This window comes from Trypanosoma cruzi, genomic scaffold, assembly GCF_000209065.1.
Source record: "Trypanosoma cruzi strain CL Brener 1047053515877 genomic scaffold, whole genome shotgun sequence".
NCBI lineage: Eukaryota > Euglenozoa > Kinetoplastea > Trypanosomatida > Trypanosomatidae > Trypanosoma > Trypanosoma cruzi.
Genome location: NW_001849340.1, coordinates 57618 through 76616, shown reverse-complemented (window position 1 = coordinate 76616; position 18999 = coordinate 57618). Strand labels below are relative to the sequence as shown.

General features: G+C 43.6%; 8 protein-coding genes and 3 non-coding genes across 11 annotated transcripts, besides 39 other annotated features; 8 read left to right on the top strand and 3 right to left on the bottom strand.

The window, feature by feature from the left end:
• Positions 1-2100: a sequence feature (heterozygous, non-Esmeraldo-like haplotype).
• Positions 1250-1359, bottom strand: Tc00.1047053509455.170. Its single transcript, XR_008255614.1, has one exon. It is a non-coding gene; the product is annotated as a 5S ribosomal RNA (M5) (ribosomal RNA).
• Positions 2101-2892: a sequence feature (areas merged during assembly that could not be assigned to a particular haplotype. This can correspond to areas where the two haplotypes were merged or to regions with more than two copies in the genome that were merged during assembly.).
• Positions 2160-2269, bottom strand: Tc00.1047053509455.160. The gene has a single exon (XR_008255613.1). It is a non-coding gene; the product is annotated as a 5S ribosomal RNA (M5) (ribosomal RNA).
• Positions 2609-2718, bottom strand: Tc00.1047053509455.150. The gene has a single exon (XR_008255612.1). It is a non-coding gene; the product is annotated as a 5S ribosomal RNA (M5) (ribosomal RNA).
• Positions 2893-18999: part of a sequence feature (heterozygous, Esmeraldo-like haplotype) that runs on past the window's edge.
• Positions 2957-3409: a mobile genetic element.
• Positions 3542-3676: a sequence feature (A-rich).
• Positions 3621-4760, top strand: Tc00.1047053509455.140 (cyclin, putative; the record flags this gene model as incomplete). The annotated part of the gene is made up of 1 exon (XM_809034.1): positions 3621-4760. One exon carries the CDS (start codon positions 3621-3623, stop codon positions 4758-4760), a length of 1140 nt encoding a protein of 379 aa, XP_814127.1.
• Positions 3679-3726: a microsatellite.
• Positions 4792-4827: a sequence feature (AT_rich).
• Positions 4895-4953: a microsatellite.
• Positions 5086-5119: a microsatellite.
• Positions 5150-7570, top strand: Tc00.1047053509455.130 (hypothetical protein, conserved; the record flags this gene model as incomplete). Its single annotated transcript, XM_809033.1, has 1 exon — positions 5150-7570. The coding sequence occupies one exon, from the start codon at positions 5150-5152 to the stop codon at positions 7568-7570; it is 2421 nt and encodes an 806-aa protein (XP_814126.1).
• Positions 5787-5814: a sequence feature (AT_rich).
• Positions 7656-7686: a microsatellite.
• Positions 7947-7972: a microsatellite.
• Positions 8006-9376, top strand: Tc00.1047053509455.120 (peptide chain release factor 1, putative; the record flags this gene model as incomplete). Its single annotated transcript, XM_809032.1, has 1 exon — positions 8006-9376. The coding sequence occupies one exon, from the start codon at positions 8006-8008 to the stop codon at positions 9374-9376; it is 1371 nt and encodes a 456-aa protein (XP_814125.1).
• Positions 8686-8711: a microsatellite.
• Positions 9507-9542: a sequence feature (AT_rich).
• On the top strand, positions 9713-10468 carry Tc00.1047053509455.114 (hypothetical protein, conserved; the record flags this gene model as incomplete). Its single annotated transcript, XM_809036.1, has 1 exon — positions 9713-10468. One exon carries the CDS (start codon positions 9713-9715, stop codon positions 10466-10468), a length of 756 nt encoding a protein of 251 aa, XP_814129.1.
• Positions 10599-11061: a mobile genetic element.
• Positions 11470-11494: a microsatellite.
• Positions 11784-11813: a microsatellite.
• Positions 12064-12089: a microsatellite.
• Positions 12109-12822, top strand: Tc00.1047053509455.110 (hypothetical protein, conserved; the record flags this gene model as incomplete). Its single annotated transcript, XM_809031.1, has 1 exon — positions 12109-12822. One exon carries the CDS (start codon positions 12109-12111, stop codon positions 12820-12822), a length of 714 nt encoding a protein of 237 aa, XP_814124.1.
• Positions 13131-13168: a microsatellite.
• Positions 13204-13240: a microsatellite.
• Positions 13242-13262: a sequence feature (GC_rich).
• Tc00.1047053509455.100 (hypothetical protein, conserved) lies at positions 13283-14458 on the top strand (the record flags this gene model as incomplete). Its single annotated transcript, XM_809030.1, has 1 exon — positions 13283-14458. The coding sequence occupies one exon, from the start codon at positions 13283-13285 to the stop codon at positions 14456-14458; it is 1176 nt and encodes a 391-aa protein (XP_814123.1).
• Positions 14467-14495: a microsatellite.
• Positions 14525-14547: a microsatellite.
• Positions 14612-14637: a microsatellite.
• Positions 14774-14801: a sequence feature (AT_rich).
• Tc00.1047053509455.90 (hypothetical protein, conserved) lies at positions 15045-16550 on the top strand (the record flags this gene model as incomplete). The annotated part of the gene is made up of 1 exon (XM_809029.1): positions 15045-16550. The coding sequence occupies one exon, from the start codon at positions 15045-15047 to the stop codon at positions 16548-16550; it is 1506 nt and encodes a 501-aa protein (XP_814122.1).
• Positions 16640-16665: a microsatellite.
• Positions 16678-16706: a microsatellite.
• Positions 16879-16907: a sequence feature (AT_rich).
• Positions 16982-17041: a microsatellite.
• Positions 17379-17402: a microsatellite.
• Positions 17540-17562: a microsatellite.
• Positions 17569-17594: a microsatellite.
• Positions 17631-17667: a sequence feature (T-rich).
• Positions 17683-18336, top strand: Tc00.1047053509455.80 (GTP-binding nuclear protein rtb2, putative; the record flags this gene model as incomplete). Its single annotated transcript, XM_809028.1, has 1 exon — positions 17683-18336. One exon carries the CDS (start codon positions 17683-17685, stop codon positions 18334-18336), a length of 654 nt encoding a protein of 217 aa, XP_814121.1.
• Positions 18394-18474: a microsatellite.
• Positions 18478-18506: a microsatellite.
• Positions 18540-18565: a sequence feature (AT_rich).
• Positions 18610-18633: a microsatellite.
• Positions 18694-18716: a microsatellite.
• Positions 18945-18970: a microsatellite.

Below are 18999 nucleotides of genomic sequence, written 5' to 3'. Positions count from 1 at the left end.
CACTATTTTTTTTTTTTTCCGCCACCGCGCGCCGCCAGTCGCTTCTTCACCGCGCCGGGGCGGGCGGTGGGTGGGCTCTCCGAGCGCGCGGGCGCCGCAGCAAAAAAGAAAAATTACTGACGCAGTTTCCGCGCCACATGTGGGGAAGCGAGGCGTCCGGAGGCTTCATGGCAAAATCCGGAAAAGGGCCTGCGGAGCTTCATTTTTAAATTTGTTCTTGCCTTTTTTCCTACCGTTTTTTTTTCTATTTTCATCATCTCCCGCGGCTCTTCCGTGGCTTGCCTGTCGCCGGCGGGCGGGCGGCTGCGCATCGCGTGGCGCGTCGCCGGGTACGACCATACTTGGCCGAGTGCACCACATCCACGCACTCCGAGGAAGGGCGCTAGATGCTTATTTTCCTTCTCGCGAAGACCGCAAGACCCTGGCACTAGGTTGAGGTGGCCGGCATCATCAGGTAGAAAAATCATTATAATTGTTTTTGCTTTCGCGATGCCGCCTGTCGCTTCTTCACCGGGCCGGGGCGGGCGGTGGGTGGGCTCTCCGAGCGCGCGGGCGCCGCAGCAAAAAAGAAAAATTACTGACGCAGTTTCCGCGCCACATGTGGGGAAGCGAGGCGTCCGGAGGCTTCATGGCAAAATCCGGAAAAGGGCCTGCGGAGCTTCATTTTTAAATTTGTTCTTGCCTTTTTTCCTACCGTTTTTTTTTCTATTTTCATCATCTCCCGCGGCTCTTCCGTGGCTTGCCTGTCGCCGGCGGGCGGGCGGCTGCGCATCGCGTGGCGCGTCGCCGGGTACGACCATACTTGGCCGAGTGCACCACATCCACGCACTCCGAGGAAGGGCGCTAGATGCTTATTTTCCTTCTCGCGAAGACCGCAAGACCCTGGCACTAGGTTGAGGTGGCCGGCATCATCAGGTAGAAAAATCATTATAATTGTTTTTGCTTTCGCGATGCCGCCTGTCGCTTCTTCACCGGGCCGGGGCGGGCGGTGGGTGGGCTCTCCGAGCGCGCGGGCGCCGCAGCAAAAAAGAAAAATTACTGACGCAGTTTCCGCGCCACATGTGGGGAAGCGAGGCGTCCGGAGGCTTCATGGCAAAATCCGGAAAAGGGCCTGCGGAGCTTCATTTTTAAATTTGTTCTTGCCTTTTTTCCTACCGTTTTTTTTTCTATTTTCATCATCTCCCGCGGCTCTTCCGTGGCTTGCCTGTCGCCGGCGGGCGGGCGGCTGCGCATCGCGTGGCGCGTCGCCGGGTACGACCATACTTGGCCGAGTGCACCACATCCCGTCCGATTTGTGAAGTTAAGCGGCCACAGGCCTCGTTAGTACGGCGATCAGTGATGGCGCTGGAACCCGGGGTGCCGTACCCTTCCCACTATTTTTTTTTTTTTCCGCCACCGCGCGCCGCCAGTCGCTTCTTCACCGCGCCGGGGCGGGCGGTGGGTGGGCTCTCCGAGCGCGCGGGCGCCGCAGCAAAAAAGAAAAATTACTGACGCAGTTTCCGCGCCACATGTGGGGAAGCGAGGCGTCCGGAGGCTTCATGGCAAAATCCGGAAAAGGGCCTGCGGAGCTTCATTTTTAAATTTGTTCTTGCCTTTTTTCCTACCGTTTTTTTTTCTATTTTCATCATCTCCCGCGGCTCTTCCGTGGCTTGCCTGTCGCCGGCGGGCGGGCGGCTGCGCATCGCGTGGCGCGTCGCCGGGTACGACCATACTTGGCCGAGTGCACCACATCCACGCACTCCGAGGAAGGGCGCTAGATGCTTATTTTCCTTCTCGCGAAGACCGCAAGACCCTGGCACTAGGTTGAGGTGGCCGGCATCATCAGGTAGAAAAATCATTATAATTGTTTTTGCTTTCGCGATGCCGCCTGTCGCTTCTTCACCGGGCCGGGGCGGGCGGTGGGTGGGCTCTCCGAGCGCGCGGGCGCCGCAGCAAAAAAGAAAAATTACTGACGCAGTTTCCGCGCCACATGTGGGGAAGCGAGGCGTCCGGAGGCTTCATGGCAAAATCCGGAAAAGGGCCTGCGGAGCTTCATTTTTAAATTTGTTCTTGCCTTTTTTCCTACCGTTTTTTTTTCTATTTTCATCATCTCCCGCGGCTCTTCCGTGGCTTGCCTGTCGCCGGCGGGCGGGCGGCTGCGCATCGCGTGGCGCGTCGCCGGGTACGACCATACTTGGCCGAGTGCACCACATCCCGTCCGATTTGTGAAGTTAAGCGGCCACAGGCCTCGTTAGTACGGCGATCAGTGATGGCGCTGGAACCCGGGGTGCCGTACCCTTCCCACTATTTTTTTTTTTTTCCGCCACCGCGCGCCGCCAGTCGCTTCTTCACCGCGCCGGGGCGGGCGGTGGGTGGGCTCTCCGAGCGTGCGGGCGCCGCAGCAAAAAAGAAAAATTACTGACGCAGTTTCCGCGCCACATGTGGGGAAGCGAGGCGTCCGGAGGCTTCATGGCAAAATCCGGAAAAGGGCCTGCGGAGCTTCATTTTTAAATTTGTTCTTGCCTTTTTTCCTACCGTTTTTTTTTCTATTTTCATCATCTCCCGCGGCTCTTCCGTGGCTTGCCTGTCGCCGGCGGGCGGGCGGCTGCGCATCGCGTGGCGCGTCGCCGGGTACGACCATACTTGGCCGAGTGCACCACATCCCGTCCGATTTGTGAAGTTAAGCGGCCACAGGCCTCGTTAGTACGGCGATCAGTGATGGCGCTGGAACCCGGGGTGCCGTACCCTTCCCACTATTTTTTTTTTTTTCCGCCACCGCGCGCCGCCAGTCGCTTCTTCACCGCGCCGGGGCGGGCGGTGGGTGGGCTCTCCGAGCGCGCGGGCGCCGCAGCAAAAAAGAAAAATTACTGACGCAGTTTCCGCGCCACATGTGGGGAAGCGAGGCGTCCGGAGGCTTCATGGCAAAATCCGGAAAAGGGCCTGCGGAGCTTCATTTTCCATGTGTTTTTGGGAGAAGGCGAAAAGAATATCCACGGGGGAAGATGCCCACCTTATTTAATACATATATGTATCGCGATGAAACGGATATATTCGTTTTTTTTTTCTTCTGTCTTGTGAATTTGAGGAAGAACATGACGCCTTTTTGGGATTGGGGAGCCGATAGCTGCCGGATAATTCCTTATTTTTTAATTGTATTTTTTTCACTCAGCCTCTTTTTGATTCCCATCTCGTGGCGGGGTCTTGTGGCTGGAGGAGCCCAAAGTCTGCCACGTCGTAAGAAATAATATTTTGTACACTCACTGAGTGCAAAGGCCACGTGAGCGGTCAACAGAATATATATATGTATTTAGATATTATCGGAGGAAAACACAGAGGCAATTAACTGCCTCTTCGATACTCCCCTTTTTCTCTATCTTGTTTGGTTTTTGTAAATAATTTCAGGATCCAGCCAGCGGCTCAGAAGATTATTCCTATTCTTATTATTATTATTAGTTCGTCTGAAGATTGAGCGAGGGTTTGAAATTTTTTTTTTTTTGTTTGATTTACTTTCTGCATGATTTAATTAGTGTTTATGGCAACAGAGCCGTCTGCTTTTCGCGATTTTTTTTTTGTAAATTTTTTGTTCTTGTTGTTTAAACCCTTTATTCTTTTTTTTTAATTTTAATTTTTTTTTGATTTATATGTTGAGTATTTTTTTACTTATTTTTTTCTATGGTTTATTTACGTTGTTGATTTTGATTCTATCTTTTTTTCTTTCTTTCTTGCTTTTTTTTTTTTTTTTTTTCTGTTACAGCATTGTAGGATTGGTAATGAAAATGGCAGAGACTTTTGTTTTTGCTGATCAGACTAACCGTCTTATTGTAACACGAAAGCCTTTACCTGCTTTGGTTTCTCAGCCACCCGTTGGGAAAAATGGAATTGTTAGTGCTGTTCCAAAGGGAGTTGACGGAAACCAGCATTGCCGCCACAATGAATTAACTATGGGTCCGGCATATGTGCCTGAATACAGCGCGGAAATTGGTGATTACCTTCTAGTTGCGGAAAGGAGTCATTATCGTGACCCGAGTTATATGGTGAATCAACCTGAGGTAACTGAAAGAATGAGGATGATTCTTGTGGATTGGCTTGTTGATGTGGCTATAAAATTTAAACTTCATCCTGAGTCTTTTTATCTGGCTATCGACATTGTAGATCGATATTTGTGCGCCAAAAAAGTAAGTCGGGCAAAACTTCAGTTGGTTGGCATTTCTGCCGTTCTCCTCTCTGCAAAACACGAAGAGATATGGCCACCTGGAATAAAAGATTGCGTATTTATTTGTGCAAATACTTATTCTGCAGAGGAGGTTTTTCAGATGGAAAGGGATATTGCACTTACATTGCGATTTCGATTTACTGTCCCCACGACTTATCCTTTAGCTTGTCACTTTCTGGATTCTGGAGATACTGAAGCAATGGTACGTGATGCAACTTTTTTCTTTTTGGAGTCTGCTTCTCACAACTATGAGATGCTACAATATTTGCCTTCTCGTATTGCGGCTGCTTCGGTTTTACTTGGTCGTTTACTTGTGGCATGGAATCGTTCTTTGGATCGCTCAAATATTTCACAAGAAAAACTATGGGATCGAGAAATGATTCATGTTAGTCGAGGAATAACATTGGATGAAATTTTTTCTCTATCAGAAAAGCTTTTGAGTTTTACAAAAACCTTATCTTCTTCTTCTTCAAAATTACAAGCCATTCGTCGAAAGTATGTTTCGCAAAAATTTGCCAGTGTGGCTTCATTAGAGATGCCTTCACTTTCAGCGGTTTTTGTTTCTTAGAATGAAATATTAGAGATGCACTTCCTTTCACATTATATATATATATAATTATATAATTATATAATTACCTTTTCTCTTAGATCGCATGCATCATTCCCCCTCCCTCCCCAAAAAAATACATCAGAAAACCTGTTTTATTATTATTATTATTATTATTATTATTATTATTATTATTATTATTATTATTGTTATTTATAGAGGGGGGTTTTAGACAGTTTTCTTTTACTTTCTATTGTCCTTTTTTTATTGCTTTGTAATTATCACTTATCACAATCTTCAACATGACGAAATTTTGCAAGAAGCAAACACGAAAAAAAAAAAAAAAAATAATAATAATAAAAAATAATAATAATAATAATTAAAAATGATCGATAAAACCCCGCCTTTTTATGGTTATTTTCCTTGTTTTTTCAATTTCTTTTTTTTTTTTTGTTCTGTTTACTTCCAAGCAACTTGAAGGCATGAAAAACAGTGTGGTGCGCACTCAACCTACTCGCCGCTATGAGAATTTTACACTGGAAAACAATCTCCCTTTGTGCATAGGTGCCAATTTTCATGATGATCCAATTTGCTTTAATACTCTTCGAAAAAGTCATAATCTTCTACTGCCCCCAAAAGTGGATTACGCTCCTCATACTGAGTATATTTACAACGGAGGTGGTCTTACCCGAGATGGGAAAAAGAGGACACAAACTGCAGTAGATGAGGAAAGTGATGATGAGGATGTATTTAATGGATGGACCATTGCAAACTTTGATGTACCAAACGGTGCAAAAGATTATGTGGTTCGTTTTCTGGCTTACTTTATTGAAAACATTCCCGAATCTTCGACTGAAACAGCCATAGTGAGAAAGGTTTGTATTCGTTATCATTTACAGGATAACAGTATTTCAATAATAGAAGCGAAACAAGACAATAGTGGCATTCTGCAGTCAAAGATATTGTCGCGTCGACAAGTACCGAAAAGGATGGATGAAATCAATGAACTTATCACACTTGATGATTTTAAGATTGGGGGTTCAATTGAAATTTTTAAAAGAAAATATTATATTTTGGATATGGATATGCGAAGTCGAATGTATTACAAAAAAATACGCGGTGAAGAGGTTCCAGACTCGTTACCTTGGCCAGGTGAACTAGATAAATTTGGAACCGAAATGGAGGCTCAGCGTTCTAAGAGTACTCATCGCTTGGCCACGTCTGATGATATGGATAGGAAGCGAGCCATTGAACAACAGCTAACTGGTATTTACACAAAACATGCAACTGAGGATATCCTTGCGGCACAGAAATTTTTGAAACATAACATAAATGAGCACTTGACCTTTTTTGCATTGTGGGATGACCGTGAAAATCTTAAAGGGGATTTGCGTTTTTGTGCTATTCGTATTTATCTGGAAAATGATACATTTGAAATTGTAGAGAGAAGGCCTGAAAATTCTGGACGCGATGGTGGTACAACAATTCTGGGTCGCCAAAGAGTTCCCCGTCCTGGTGTTGATCTTCAAAAGACTCGCTTTCAAGAACACACATTCGGTGTAGTAATGAAGCGTGACTTTCTTGTGGCCGATGATATGCAAATTGGTGAAACTTACATCATTCATGGCAGACCGTATTACATTTATGACGCCGATTCTTTTACACGGGAATATATGAAAAACAAAATTGGTATTGAACTTGCTCCCAAAGTTGATATTGATCCATTTGTTCAAGTTGATTTGAAAGCACCTGTCAAATTTTATCCTCCTCCACCGAATGGGTTTGGTAGTGAGCGTGAAAAACGCGCTAACTGGATTACATTGACAGCAAAACCCAAAAGACCTGATTTTGCCAAAATAGAAAAAGAGGAGGGACGCGTCTTACGTTTTCTGGCTGTACTGTCCAAACCACTGGTTCCAGGGGATGAAAAGAGAAAATTTGTGGTTTCGTTTCATCGTGCAAGTGATGAAATTGAGATTTTTGAAAAACCCGAGCGAAACTCGGGGTTCATTGCTGGGCGGTTTCTCGCTAAAGGGGTACATGAAAAAAGGATGCCTGACGGCTCGAGTGTTCCTTATTCCCCTGAAGATTTTGAAGTGGGCAAGGAAGTTATTGTCTTGGAGCGACCCTTTAAACTCATTGCGATGACTGATGAAACCGAACGTATTTTGGAGGATAAGGAGAGCTCTGCTACAGAAACTCGAGTGAGGGATTTACTACTTTTATTTAAACAGCAGATACAATTGAAGTTTCTTCGTGTTCATGAAGCTTATTGCACGCTTGCCCCTAATGGTGTGCTCGGTTACCGCCAGGTTCGTGAATTTTTACGCTCTTGTAGCTGCACAATAACCGATGAGGAGGCCGTTTTGCTTGTGAAAAATATCGCTCCAGATAGTACTGGCGTTATCTCATTTGACCAGTTTCTTAAGGTAGTGAATGTCACTTTTTCGGGAGACATGGATGAGGCTTCACTTACGGTACGCTCTGTGAAAAGCGTCAATATGTCTAAAGATGAATCGCTTAAATTGGTTGCATCAAATGCCGAAAGAACCAAACGGAGGCAAAAGTTGGCAGTTGAATTGCGACAAAAGTTAATACAGAGGAGGGGAACTACACAAGAGCAGTTTCGTCTTTTGGGAGGCTATAGTACCACATCAAAAATGAATCGCGATGTTTTTCGTCAATCACTCAATAAAATCATGCATTTCAATATGTCAAAGGATGATGAAGATATGTTGGTTTCTATTTTGTTTGACGATCGCGCAGATGAAAACGGTGACATCACGTACAAGCAGTTTCAGGAGTTCACAGATCAGGATAACACCTTGTGAACTCCAAGATTGTTATCATTTAGAGACATGTAAACAAGGTTATCCCTAAATATATATATATCACCAAGATGTGTTTTTCTTTTTAATGTATAATATATATATATATATATATACATGTTTGAAATGTACATCCATTTAAAGAAATGTGAGAATGACAAGAATGGGAAATTTTGGAAAATGCAAAAAAAAAAGAAAAGGGGGAAGTGCACACCTTAAACGCGATAATTGACGGAAGGGAAAGGAACAAGAAGAGAAATAAAAGCGGAAAACTTATTGCTGAACCCATGATGTAGTTGAAGGCTATCCAAGTTCTTTAAATTTTGTATTATTCTGTATTCATTAATTTGCTTCTAATAATCTTGATCCATCTAGACTGTTTTTTTTTTTTTTTTTTTTTTTTTTGCTTTTCTCACCCTTCCCCTACTAGAGAATATAATGCGGAGGGCATTATTCTTTTTGTTTGGTGCAGGTGGAACACAAGGTGGGGTCAAGAAGCTCACACACGAAAATCCTATTCCGTATAAGAAATGGTTTCTCGAGGAAAGCACTCGAGCTCTTTTAAATCCCATTCATCACCCATTGGTTACAGAGTATTTTCTTCGACTAAACCAAAGGCGTTTGGAAATTGAAATTTTGCAAGAGCAGGGTCAAACAGACGCATTACGTGCATTGAGAAATAAGGTCGATGGAAAGCCCTTTGATCATGTTTTGTGGAATATTCAATACCGAGAGGAAATTGATGTTGCTGAAGAAATCTCTGGTTATTTGGTCAAACTGAATGAGAATGTAAAATTGAGAGATCAAATTCTTTTGGAAAAGGATTCAGTTGGGGAAGATCGAGATCTTTTATCGATTTTGGAGGAAGATATGGAGTCTCTCTTAAACCAAGTACGGAATATGGATGATTGTGTGAATGGCGTGATGGCACGTCGTCTTGAATCTAGTGATACACTAGGATCATCAAGTCGTGCGTGGGTATTGGAGGTGACCGGGAAAGCGGGTGGTGAAGAGGCTTCTTTATTTGCCGCAGAGCTGGCGGAGATGTACAGGGAATATTCTACTGGCGTAAGAAATTGGCGTATTGAGGAGGCTGAGAATGGAGCAGGAGGAGCAGCTGGTGGTGGTGGTGGCGGTGGTGATGCCTCTGCGTTGAGCGCGCCGGCACTGGCCAGTACCGGGGTAAAATTTAAGGCTATAGGTGATAATGTGTACCGCAATCTTCGCCATGAAATTGGCGTTCATAAGGTGCAGCGGGTTCCTCTTACCGACCAAGATGGAAAGATGCAAACTTCTACGGCTGTTGTGACACTTATGCCCGTACTTGATCCTGTGTCTGTGAATGTTCACGAGAATGACTGCAAAATTGAGTTTGTGAGAGGTTCTGGTCCTGGTGGCCAGGGTATGCAGAGTAGTTCAAACGCAGTATGTCTCACACATATACCCTCTGGCATTTCCGTGAAGTGTCATCAGTCACGGTCTGCGCTTGGAAACAAAGAAATTGCTTTACAACTAGTTGCCCAACAATTGTTAGCACAACGTGTCAAGGATCAAAACTCTTCCCTTCACGAAGCCTGGAGAAACCAATGGAGTAGTGGCGAAAGATCCGATAAGATGCGTACATACAACTATCCCCAGAATCGAGTGACTGATCACCGACTTGGCAAGGATTTTCCCTTGAATACATTTATGGAAGGTGGTAATGGACTAAAGGGCCTGCACGATGATTTGAATGCGGCAGAAGACAGAAAACAGTTGGTGACGGTGTTGTTGCGACACATAGAGGGTGAATTTGGTAGTGCGGTGTAAGTAAATTGAAGCAAATGGTCTTGGTAACTTCACAGATGGCAAATAAGTTATATCTATATACATCGGTACGTGTATTTTTGTTTTCTTCCCGAAATATTGGAGAGAGCTGAAGCTGGACGATTCCGAATGCATTTATTCTTTATTATTATTAATTTTCTTTTTATTTGTTTATTGCATGTATAATAATTCTAATTAATTCAATATTTTTCAATTCTGAAGTATGTTTGAAGAAACAACTTATCACATCCCCTTTTTTCTCTTTTTTCTTTTTTTTTGGTACGTGATTGAAATAAAGAGAAAAGCACACTGTCGAGAATAAAAGAGGATAACCAACAGATGTCGCATGAAATCACGGAGAATAAGAAGAAGGAGTTCCCATATCTGCTTGGAAAATGGTTTTCGTTAATTGACTACATAAGCGAGGATTACTTGGGGGGACCACATTTTATCAAATTGGCTCATGTCATTAACTTTCAAAAAGGAGCTTCATTGATAGTTTGTCTTTTGATGATGAAAAAATCCGGAAACTATTCTGCAACAGCAACGACTTACACTGCCCTTCACGGTGGATACGGTCTTTGTTGGTTGCTAAAGGAGCTTATATTTCCCGATGCAAAATGGCAGAAGAAAATCACTCTTGGAAGTGCCATTACTATTTTCCTTAGTGTATTGGGCCCATATTGGTATATTGCATACAATGCAATTATGAAACACCCGGAGCATTCCAACATCTCTCTCTGTATGGCTATCATCGTATTTCAAATAGGACTTTCTTTGATGATGGGTAGTGATTGCCAGAAATACTTTGTATTGAAAAAAGAGAAGGGTCTTATTACAGATGGATTTTTTTCTCGCATTCGACATCCCAATTACTTAGGAGAAATGCTTATTTACGGCTCATTTGCCTTTGTGTCAAAAGATATACGATCGTTTGGAGTATTAGCATGGGTTTGGGTTGGGATTTTCGTTCCGTATATTTTACGGAAGGAGCATCGCATGAGCCGTCACAAAGGTTGGCACGCCTACACCCTCCGCTCCGGATTACTCCTTCCACGCCTTTTCCCTTCAAAAGAATGTTCTGGAGCATGCTAGGGTTTATTTCTATTTTTGGAAATTAAATGAATTAAAGGCACAAAAGAAGATGAACAACAAAAACAACAACAACAGGGAGGAAACAACGAACAGGTATATTGTGTATTTTTATTATTATTAGGAACTTGTGAAGAGAATGCGAAAAGAATATCCACGGGGGAAGATGCCTACCTCATTTAATACATATATGTATCGTGATGAAACGGATATATTCGTTTTTTTTTTTTCTTTTGTCTTGTGAATTTGAGGAAGAACATGACGCCTTTTTGGGATTGGGGAGCCGATAGCTGCCGGATAATTCCTTATTTTTTAATTGTATTTTTTTCACTCAGCCTCTTTTTGATTCCCATCTCGTGGCGGGGTCTTGTGGCTGGAGGAGCCCAAAGTCTGCCACGTCGTAAGAAATAATATTTTGTACACTCACTGAGTGCAAAGGCCACGTGAGCGGTCAACAGAATATATATATGTATTTAGATATTATCGGAGGAAAACACTGAGGCAATTAACTGCCTCTTCGATACTCCCCTTTTTCTCTATCTTGTTTGGTTTTTGTAAATAATTTCAGGATCCAGCCAGCGGCTCAGAAGATTATTCCTATTCTTATTCTTCTTTTTTTTTTTTTTTTGAGCCTTTTAAACCCTTAACGAGCAAAAACAAAAACAGTCGGACCTGTTTCCGTGTGAATAAGTTTGGCGATGAGCTCATCGCATTCTGTGTTAAATGCAAGGGGTAATGCAAGGAAGGATCCTGCTCCAGATCTATCTAAAACCTACAATGATGTTCCCTGTCGTCATATACCGCCCAAGAGCTACTGTGGTTCCCTTCTTTCCAAGTTGGCCGTTGAGTGTGGACTACCTATGATGACTCCGCGAGAGAGAATAGTTGCTGTCATCATGTACATTGTCATTCTAATTGCTCTCTTTACTGTTCCGGTTTATTTGCTCTACATTTTGTATCATGTTTCCATGTCATAGGCATGTCAAATGGGCGGACGGGTTGAGACACACACACACACACACACACACAAAGCCGAAACCGGATATAATGGAAAAGCGAAGAAGCAAAAAAAAAAAAAAAAGAGAGAAAAAGGACAAGGCAGCGCAATCGAAAGGGGGTAGGATGTTTTCTTTTCTTTTTTTTTTTTTTAATGTAGATTTTAGGTGTCTAATAAAAATTCATGAAAAGAAAAATTGTTCTCTTGGAGTGTGAGTGCTCGTGTGACTATATAATAATATTTTCAATATGGTGGGCATTACGTCTCAAAAAAATCTTTTTTTTTCTTTTTGTGTGTGTTTGTGTTTGTTAGTTTGTTGTCTTTTTTACTTTTTTTTTTTTTTTTTTTTTTGGATTTCTTATTTGCTTTGTTAGCTAGAGTGCTTGGTTGCTTCTTTTCTATTTTTTTTTTTTTTTCGGTACGGGTGGCATCTAAAGGCGAGTGGGGGAAGCGTATTTTGTTGGAAACTTGCACATGGTGTGAAGGACATTTAGAGACATATCATTTTGCCTCCTGTATTATTATTAGTAATTATTTCCGGGGACATTTGTTTTTGGATTTACCCCGGTTATATATTTATAGTTTGCTGTGTGTCCGATTGTTTTTTTTTTTTTTTTTTTTTTTTTTCCCATCCGATTGGTGGCCGATGTATCAGCCGATTGGACGGGAGGAGCTTGAGAGGTACTTGCCCAACTTTGACCCCATGCGAGATCCTCAAGTGGGGGAGTGGGTGCTGGTCAGCCCACACCGTCGCGTTACACTTTTGAGGCCATTTGTGCAAATGGCGGTAGATCGAGGGTTGCAACCCATTTATCCGTTTCTTGTGGCCAATACTCTTACAGACGGCGCGTCGTCGCCATCGGTTTTAACTACAATGGAACCCAAATGGTCTGCCCAAGTTGATCCACGTCGTATTTTTCCGACATTGGAGGAGGTATGCCGGAAATATCGCCGCCGTCGCGTAAGAAATACCAAACCGGCTATGTTCAATAATAAAACTAATAATATTCATGATGTCAACACAGAAGACGGGGATGAAGAAGATGATGACACGACACTTTACTTAAATGTACGTGCGTTACTTTTAACACCATGCGCACCCGCAGTGTTTGGTGGCTCTGATTTTATTGAGGGAATAGACAAAGAAACTGGACGTGTAGTATTTCTAAACTGGAAAACAGGTGAAGTGCGTACAGATACCGCGGCCTTAAAACCGAGGCCAATTCCGGAGTGGGCTGAGGAGGTGGTGGAAAAGGCTATTATGGAGTGGGAGAATTGGCAGCGAGAGGAGAAAAAGGCATTGCAACCGCGGGAAACGGACTGCGATGCACCACCGTTACAGAGGGCACGAAACGAATGAGTCAGAAGTATTTATCAGTGGTCCGTTTGTGTGGGTTTGCGTGTTAAAAGAATTTGCTTAACGGAAAAGAATTCTATATTTTTGGAAATTCCGCACAGTCTGATTTCCAAAAATCCATTTGTAAGAAAATTCTCTTTGTTCCTCACTCGGTATTTCATCTGGCCATTTTGTGGAGATGCAATCAAACTTGTATATATATATATATAGAAGGCCATAGAGAAGGGGAGAAGGATCGCTGGATGGGAATTGGAGAGTTGCATAAGTAAATACTACGCCCTGCAGTTCATACTATTGGACCCCTCCCTCCCTTTTTTTTTTTTTTTTTTCGCTTTTTTGTTTATTTTTTACTGTTTAGTGGGGGCTCGCGTTTATAGGCGTCTTTGTGTGTCTTTGTGTGTGTGTTTGCGTGCGTGTCTGTTGGGGGCGGGGGGCGGGCGGGGATCATCTTCAAAATACGGCAATGCGGCGTTCATTTCTTTGGCGGGCCTACCCCATGAAAACGATGCAAAACCTCACTCACCTGGAAATCTTCACCCAACTTCAATTAGGCATTCACCCACCGCTGAGTGTACAACGACACTTTATTCAACAAAACTTTGAGGAAGAAATGGAGCGCCGGGGAATTACAGAGACGAAGTTGATGGCGATGGAAGGGCGTCTTTGTACACGCCTTCTCCGTCAGCTACTCTTTGAGCGGTATCTTTCTGTACCATTTCGCCTATTCACCTTTGACTTGGAGTTTTCAGGACCTCCTGTGTTTGGACCAGACGGCCCCACGGAAGACATCATTGAGTTTGGATTCTATTCCCCTGCTAAAGATACGGTGTTTTCTTGCTTGGTGAATCCTACCAACGGACGTCGTGTCTCACAAGAGGTAACGGCGCTAACGAACATTACTCAGGAGATGTTGGAAAAGGAGGGACTGCCTTTTCCAGAGGCCTGGGAGAAGGTGATGGAGACTCTCATGACACCAGAACCACAGGAACTTCCCGGTGCGGAGAATCGATTACTTGTGTTGAGTCACGGTGGGAAGTTGGCCGATGTCTCCCTAATCAAATGGACACTGGAGGCGCACGGTTTGGAGCTTCCACCTGCATTAGTTTTTGGCGACACGTTCCATTTCATACGCGACGCCCACCGCCGAAGACCCGTCACACCGGACAAGCACCCACCATCGTGGGCTTTGGCGGACCTTGTGCAGTGGCTGAAGATACCGCCTACACTTCCAGCTCATCGTGCTGGCAATGACGCGAAGATGACATGGGATGCATTGTATCACACACTGGAACGCTACGGCGACGAGGATCTGACGCCCCGTGAGCAGCTTGTGTCACGCTTCTTTGACGAGGAGGCGAGGGAGGTCATGGGCCAAAAGAATAAGCGACGTTTTATTGAGTCGGATGGGACGTTGGCTACGGAAAATGCGAAAACCGAGGCTTCTATGGGTTTATCGTTGGATCTGGACTTTGATGAAATTTTTTCGCCTGGTGGAAAGCGGAAAAAAGCCGAAGCCTCTTTTACCGTTTCAGAGGCGAAACAGGAGGATGAATACACAGATACGGAAGGAAGGGATGATATTAGGCGCCGTGCAAAGGAAGTGGAGCAGCACCCCCTCGTTCAAGAGTTTTTGATTTAATTTGGTTGAAAAAAAAAAAAAAACAAAAACAAAAAAAGTATGAAGGGGGTTGGGGTGGAGGTGGAGGTGTGTGTGTGTGTGTGTGTGTGAGGGGTCAGGGACGGTATTATTTTCATTGTTCTCTCTCTCTCTTTTTTTTTTTTCTTGTGGTGCTTATTATTATTATTATTATTATTATTTCCTTTTTCTTGTTGCTTTTGCTTCTCTGCTATTTCTTTCCATACATGTCACATGTAGAGAAGGACACTTGCAGGAGTGGGAGGCGAGAGCTTCTAAATTTTAGTCGTTATAAAGCTGAATTTGGAAGTCAGGAGGAAAAAAAAAAAAAAATAAATAAATAAAAGGACAAGAAGCCCATCAACGATACATACCTATCTATATACATATAGTGTTTCTATTCCTTGGAGTAAATCAGACTGCCCGAAAGTACAAAACGAGAGAAGGACAGGGAATAGGAAGTGAAGGAATCATACATCCCACATTTCACGCACACACACACAGAGAGAGAGAGAAAAAAAAAAAGGGAGGTCATACGGACTCAAAATTATATCTTTTTGTTGTGTAGGGGTCAGCGTCTGATTGCATCATGTCTTTTCGGGAATTACGTTCATTTGTGGAGACGATGCGTCTTCTGGGGTACCCTAATCTTATCAGCATGGAATCTTTCCGCAATCCCAATGTGGAGCTAGTGGCTGACTGTTTATTTTGGCTTATTAAGCGTTATGAACCATCGGCAGAGATTGTCTATGAGATTGAGCGCGAAGGGGATCGTATCTTCTTTTTTAAACAAATATGTGAAGTTGCCTTGGCAAAGGGACAGATTAAACTTAACATCAAAAAGCTTTATCAATCCGATGGAAATGCTGTACAGGAGATGTTGATATTGGCAAGTGTTCTTAAGAAGGCAATGAATGCAACCGAGGCGGAGGAAGCTGACTACACCAGTGTGCAGCAAATGGTGGCCCAAAAGAATGTAAAGGATGCCAAACGTGTACAACAGCTCTGCAGTGACCTCACAAGTGATGGCAGTGCCCTTTTTTTTCTTATTGAGGAAGAGATATCACAGCGAGGTGAACGGCAACGTGTCTTGTCACGGGCGACAGAAGTGGGGGAATTTGAGCGACGTCTTCGTGACGTCCTGGCCAATGTTGGCAAGCAAGTAGAGCAACTGCAGACTACCATTATGAATCTTAGCGCGGATGAAACGACATTGGAGCAAAAAATTGAGAGTAAAAAAACCCAATTAGAGCGGGCACAGAAACGGTTGAAATCTCTGATGGCCGTACGCCCCGCTTTCATGGAGGAATATGAAAAACATGAGGGTGATCTACAGTCACAGTTTGTTGTCTACCTTGAACAGTATCGTAACTTGGAATACCTGGAGCATGAGTTAGCCAAATTCAACGCTGCAGAGGACGCGGTGTTAGAAGAACATGAGACAAGACTTCGTGTTATGCGTGAGCGTCTTCGGAAGGAGGAACTGAGTGCGATTCGTGGAGAGGCGGGACACAAACGTGGTGGAGTCCGTGCAAACGAAGATTTTCATACTCTCGCAAAGAAAATTCACCACAATAGAAACGTCAACGTCACTGAGGATGGGGGTGATGAGTCCATGGGGGTCCATGGCTCCCATGCACAGGACTGGGCAAGAAACGCAGCGGAAGAGGGCAGCAGTGTGAGTGACTCCGGTCCTAGTTCTCGTGTGGAGGATCTACCGCGACCGCAGGCTGCACTTGGCCGTACAAGACCTTCGCCCTTGGCGTCGGCTGAACTCGCGATGCGGCGCAATGGCGGTGGTGAAGTGAACAGCAGAAGTAACAATAGCGGTACCACGGATGGCGTTCACCCGGATTTCCGTGAGGTGGAGCCGTCGTCTACAGACATGCGGAAGCCACATTTGGGAGCGTCCAGCTCCTCGTCAGGGTATGCTGCCATCGCTCTCACACGCGGCGCGGACACGAGTGAATATGCCATTGAGGACAGTGGGACGGACTTCACAGGGGATGATAGCGTCAGCGACTCTGACACCGACATCGACACCTCTGACATCAGCACGGATAGTGATGACTCTGAGGACTCCAGCAGCATATGAGCGTCGTTTTCAGTAGAAATCAACCCCGTTGATGTTGAAGCCATATGGGGATGTGTTTACTTTTATCTGTGCGTGGAAATGAAAGGAATAAAAAAAAAAAAAAAAGAAAAAGAAATACCACCACCACCAACAACAACAACAACAAAAACAACAACAGGGATAGCTGCAGTTTTAGGGGTAGACGCACAAGGAAACGAATAGAGTTTTTCGCATTAATGCAGGGCACGACAAATGTGTAAGTTTCTGAGAGGTGTGTGTATGTGCGTGTAATGTGTATGTGGGATGATGTCAAGTCAGAAACAAATATTGTCAGAAGTGTTGTTTTCTCTTTTTTTTTATTATTATTTTATTATTATTGGCGGGTGTAAATAATAATATGCGATGTGTGGCATCTCCCCTAACCCATTTGTTTTATTCACTCTACTCCATTTATCATCATCGTCTGCATCATCACTACTACCACTACTAATACCACTAACACCACCATTGCCGTCCTGTGCGTCAGTGTTGTTCTTATCGGCTTTTCTCCCACTCCAAAGACACACACAAGAAAGAAAAAAAAAACAAAACAACAAAACAAGGAGGGTGAAGATGAAATGAATATTGACTGATAAGGGGGGAGGGGAGGGGGAGTGATGTAAACAAACATGTCTCTTTGCGTGTATTTATGTGTCATTGCGAGATGGATAGATTGAGAGAAGGGGAGAAGTTGAAGCCGTCAATGGGGATGAATGAAAAGCCAACAATGGAAAGAAAGCCTCCAGCAAATATGGTGAACGGAACGGCTGCACGGAAGGGGGAGGAGGAGAGTGGGTGGGGGGATGGACCTTTTTTTTTTTTTTTTTTCTTTTTGGTCGTCGTTCCTGTCAATGCCGCTTCTGTTGACTGGGGGAGGTGCGGATCATTTGCCTCACGAGCCTTTCAAGTTATATATATATGTGTGTGTGTGTATGTATGACCGCATTTGAAGCGAGGGAATTGCCGCCATGTCTTTTCTTTTCTTTTCTTTTCTAAAACAAACAACAACAACAACAACAACAACAAAACGACTATTAACGGCCAACAATATCAAAAGGGAGTAAAGAAAAAAAAAGGAAAAGGAAAAAAAAAAAAAGAATTTACGTGCGTGGGAATGCAGGTTCCATCGACATCGGATTGTGTGGCTACTTTTAAGCTTATCCTTGTTGGTGACGGTGGGACAGGCAAAACAACATTTGTAAAACGTCATTTAACGGGGGAATTTGAAAAGCGATATGTGGCGACAGTGGGTGTGGATGTACATCCGTTGACATTTCATACAAACCGTGGTAAAATTTGCTTTAATTGCTGGGATACAGCAGGACAAGAGAAATTTGGTGGTTTACGTGATGGGTATTACATTGAAGGTCAATGTGCTATTATCATGTTTGATGTAACCAGTCGAAATACTTATAAGAATGTTCCAAACTGGCATCGAGATATTACACGTGTATGTGATAATATCCCTATCGTATTGGTAGGTAACAAAGTAGATTGTGCAGACCGTCAAGTAAAGGCAAAAATGATAACTTTCCACCGAAAGAAAGGTTTACAGTATTATGATATCTCTGCCAAATCTAACTATAACTTTGAGAAACCATTTTTATGGTTGGCAAAGAAATTGGCGAATGATCCAAATCTTACACTTGTGGAAGCACCTTTGCTTGACCCTAACGTACAACCACTTTCGGCGGAACAACTTCAAGCCTTACAAGAGGAGGCACGCGCTGTTGAAAATGCGCCTTTGCCTATGGGTGACGACGAATAACTCCATTTTTTAAATAATTCGTTTGCCAACCAGAAAAATGAGAGGGAGGGAGAAGACAAAACAAAAAAAATAAATCAAAACAAAAACAAAAACAAAACAAAAACAACAACAAACTAACAAACAAACAAACAAAAATAATAAAGAGAAAGACAGAGAGAGAGAGAGAGAGATAAAAGGTTTCATGCTGCGAGGGCATGGAGCAGAATATATATATTTATATATATTTATAGACCTGAGGGGGATGGAAGGGAAAGAAGGAAGGAAGGGTGCAGAAGAGAGAGAGAGAGACAGAGAGAGGAGGAAACAACATGAAGGAGCAGAAAAGGAAACAAGAAGAAGTTAAATTACACAACTACCCTCTCTCTCTCTCTCTCTCTCTCCTTCCCCTCCTTTTAACTCCACCCATTTACCCTAACCCATCAAAGAAGGAAAAAACAACAACAACAACAAACAAAAAAGTAAAGAGGGGCACAAGAAGTAATTTGAATTCTTTAAAGAAGACTTAAAATGAATTGTTTGGGCATGTGTGTATCGTGTCAGTGTGCAATGCGGCTGTGGGTATGCCAGTCTGCCTGTGTATGTGTGGTATGAGGATGCATGCCTGGGGCATATATATATATATATATATATATATGTCTGTGTGTCTGTGTGTCTGTGGGTGCC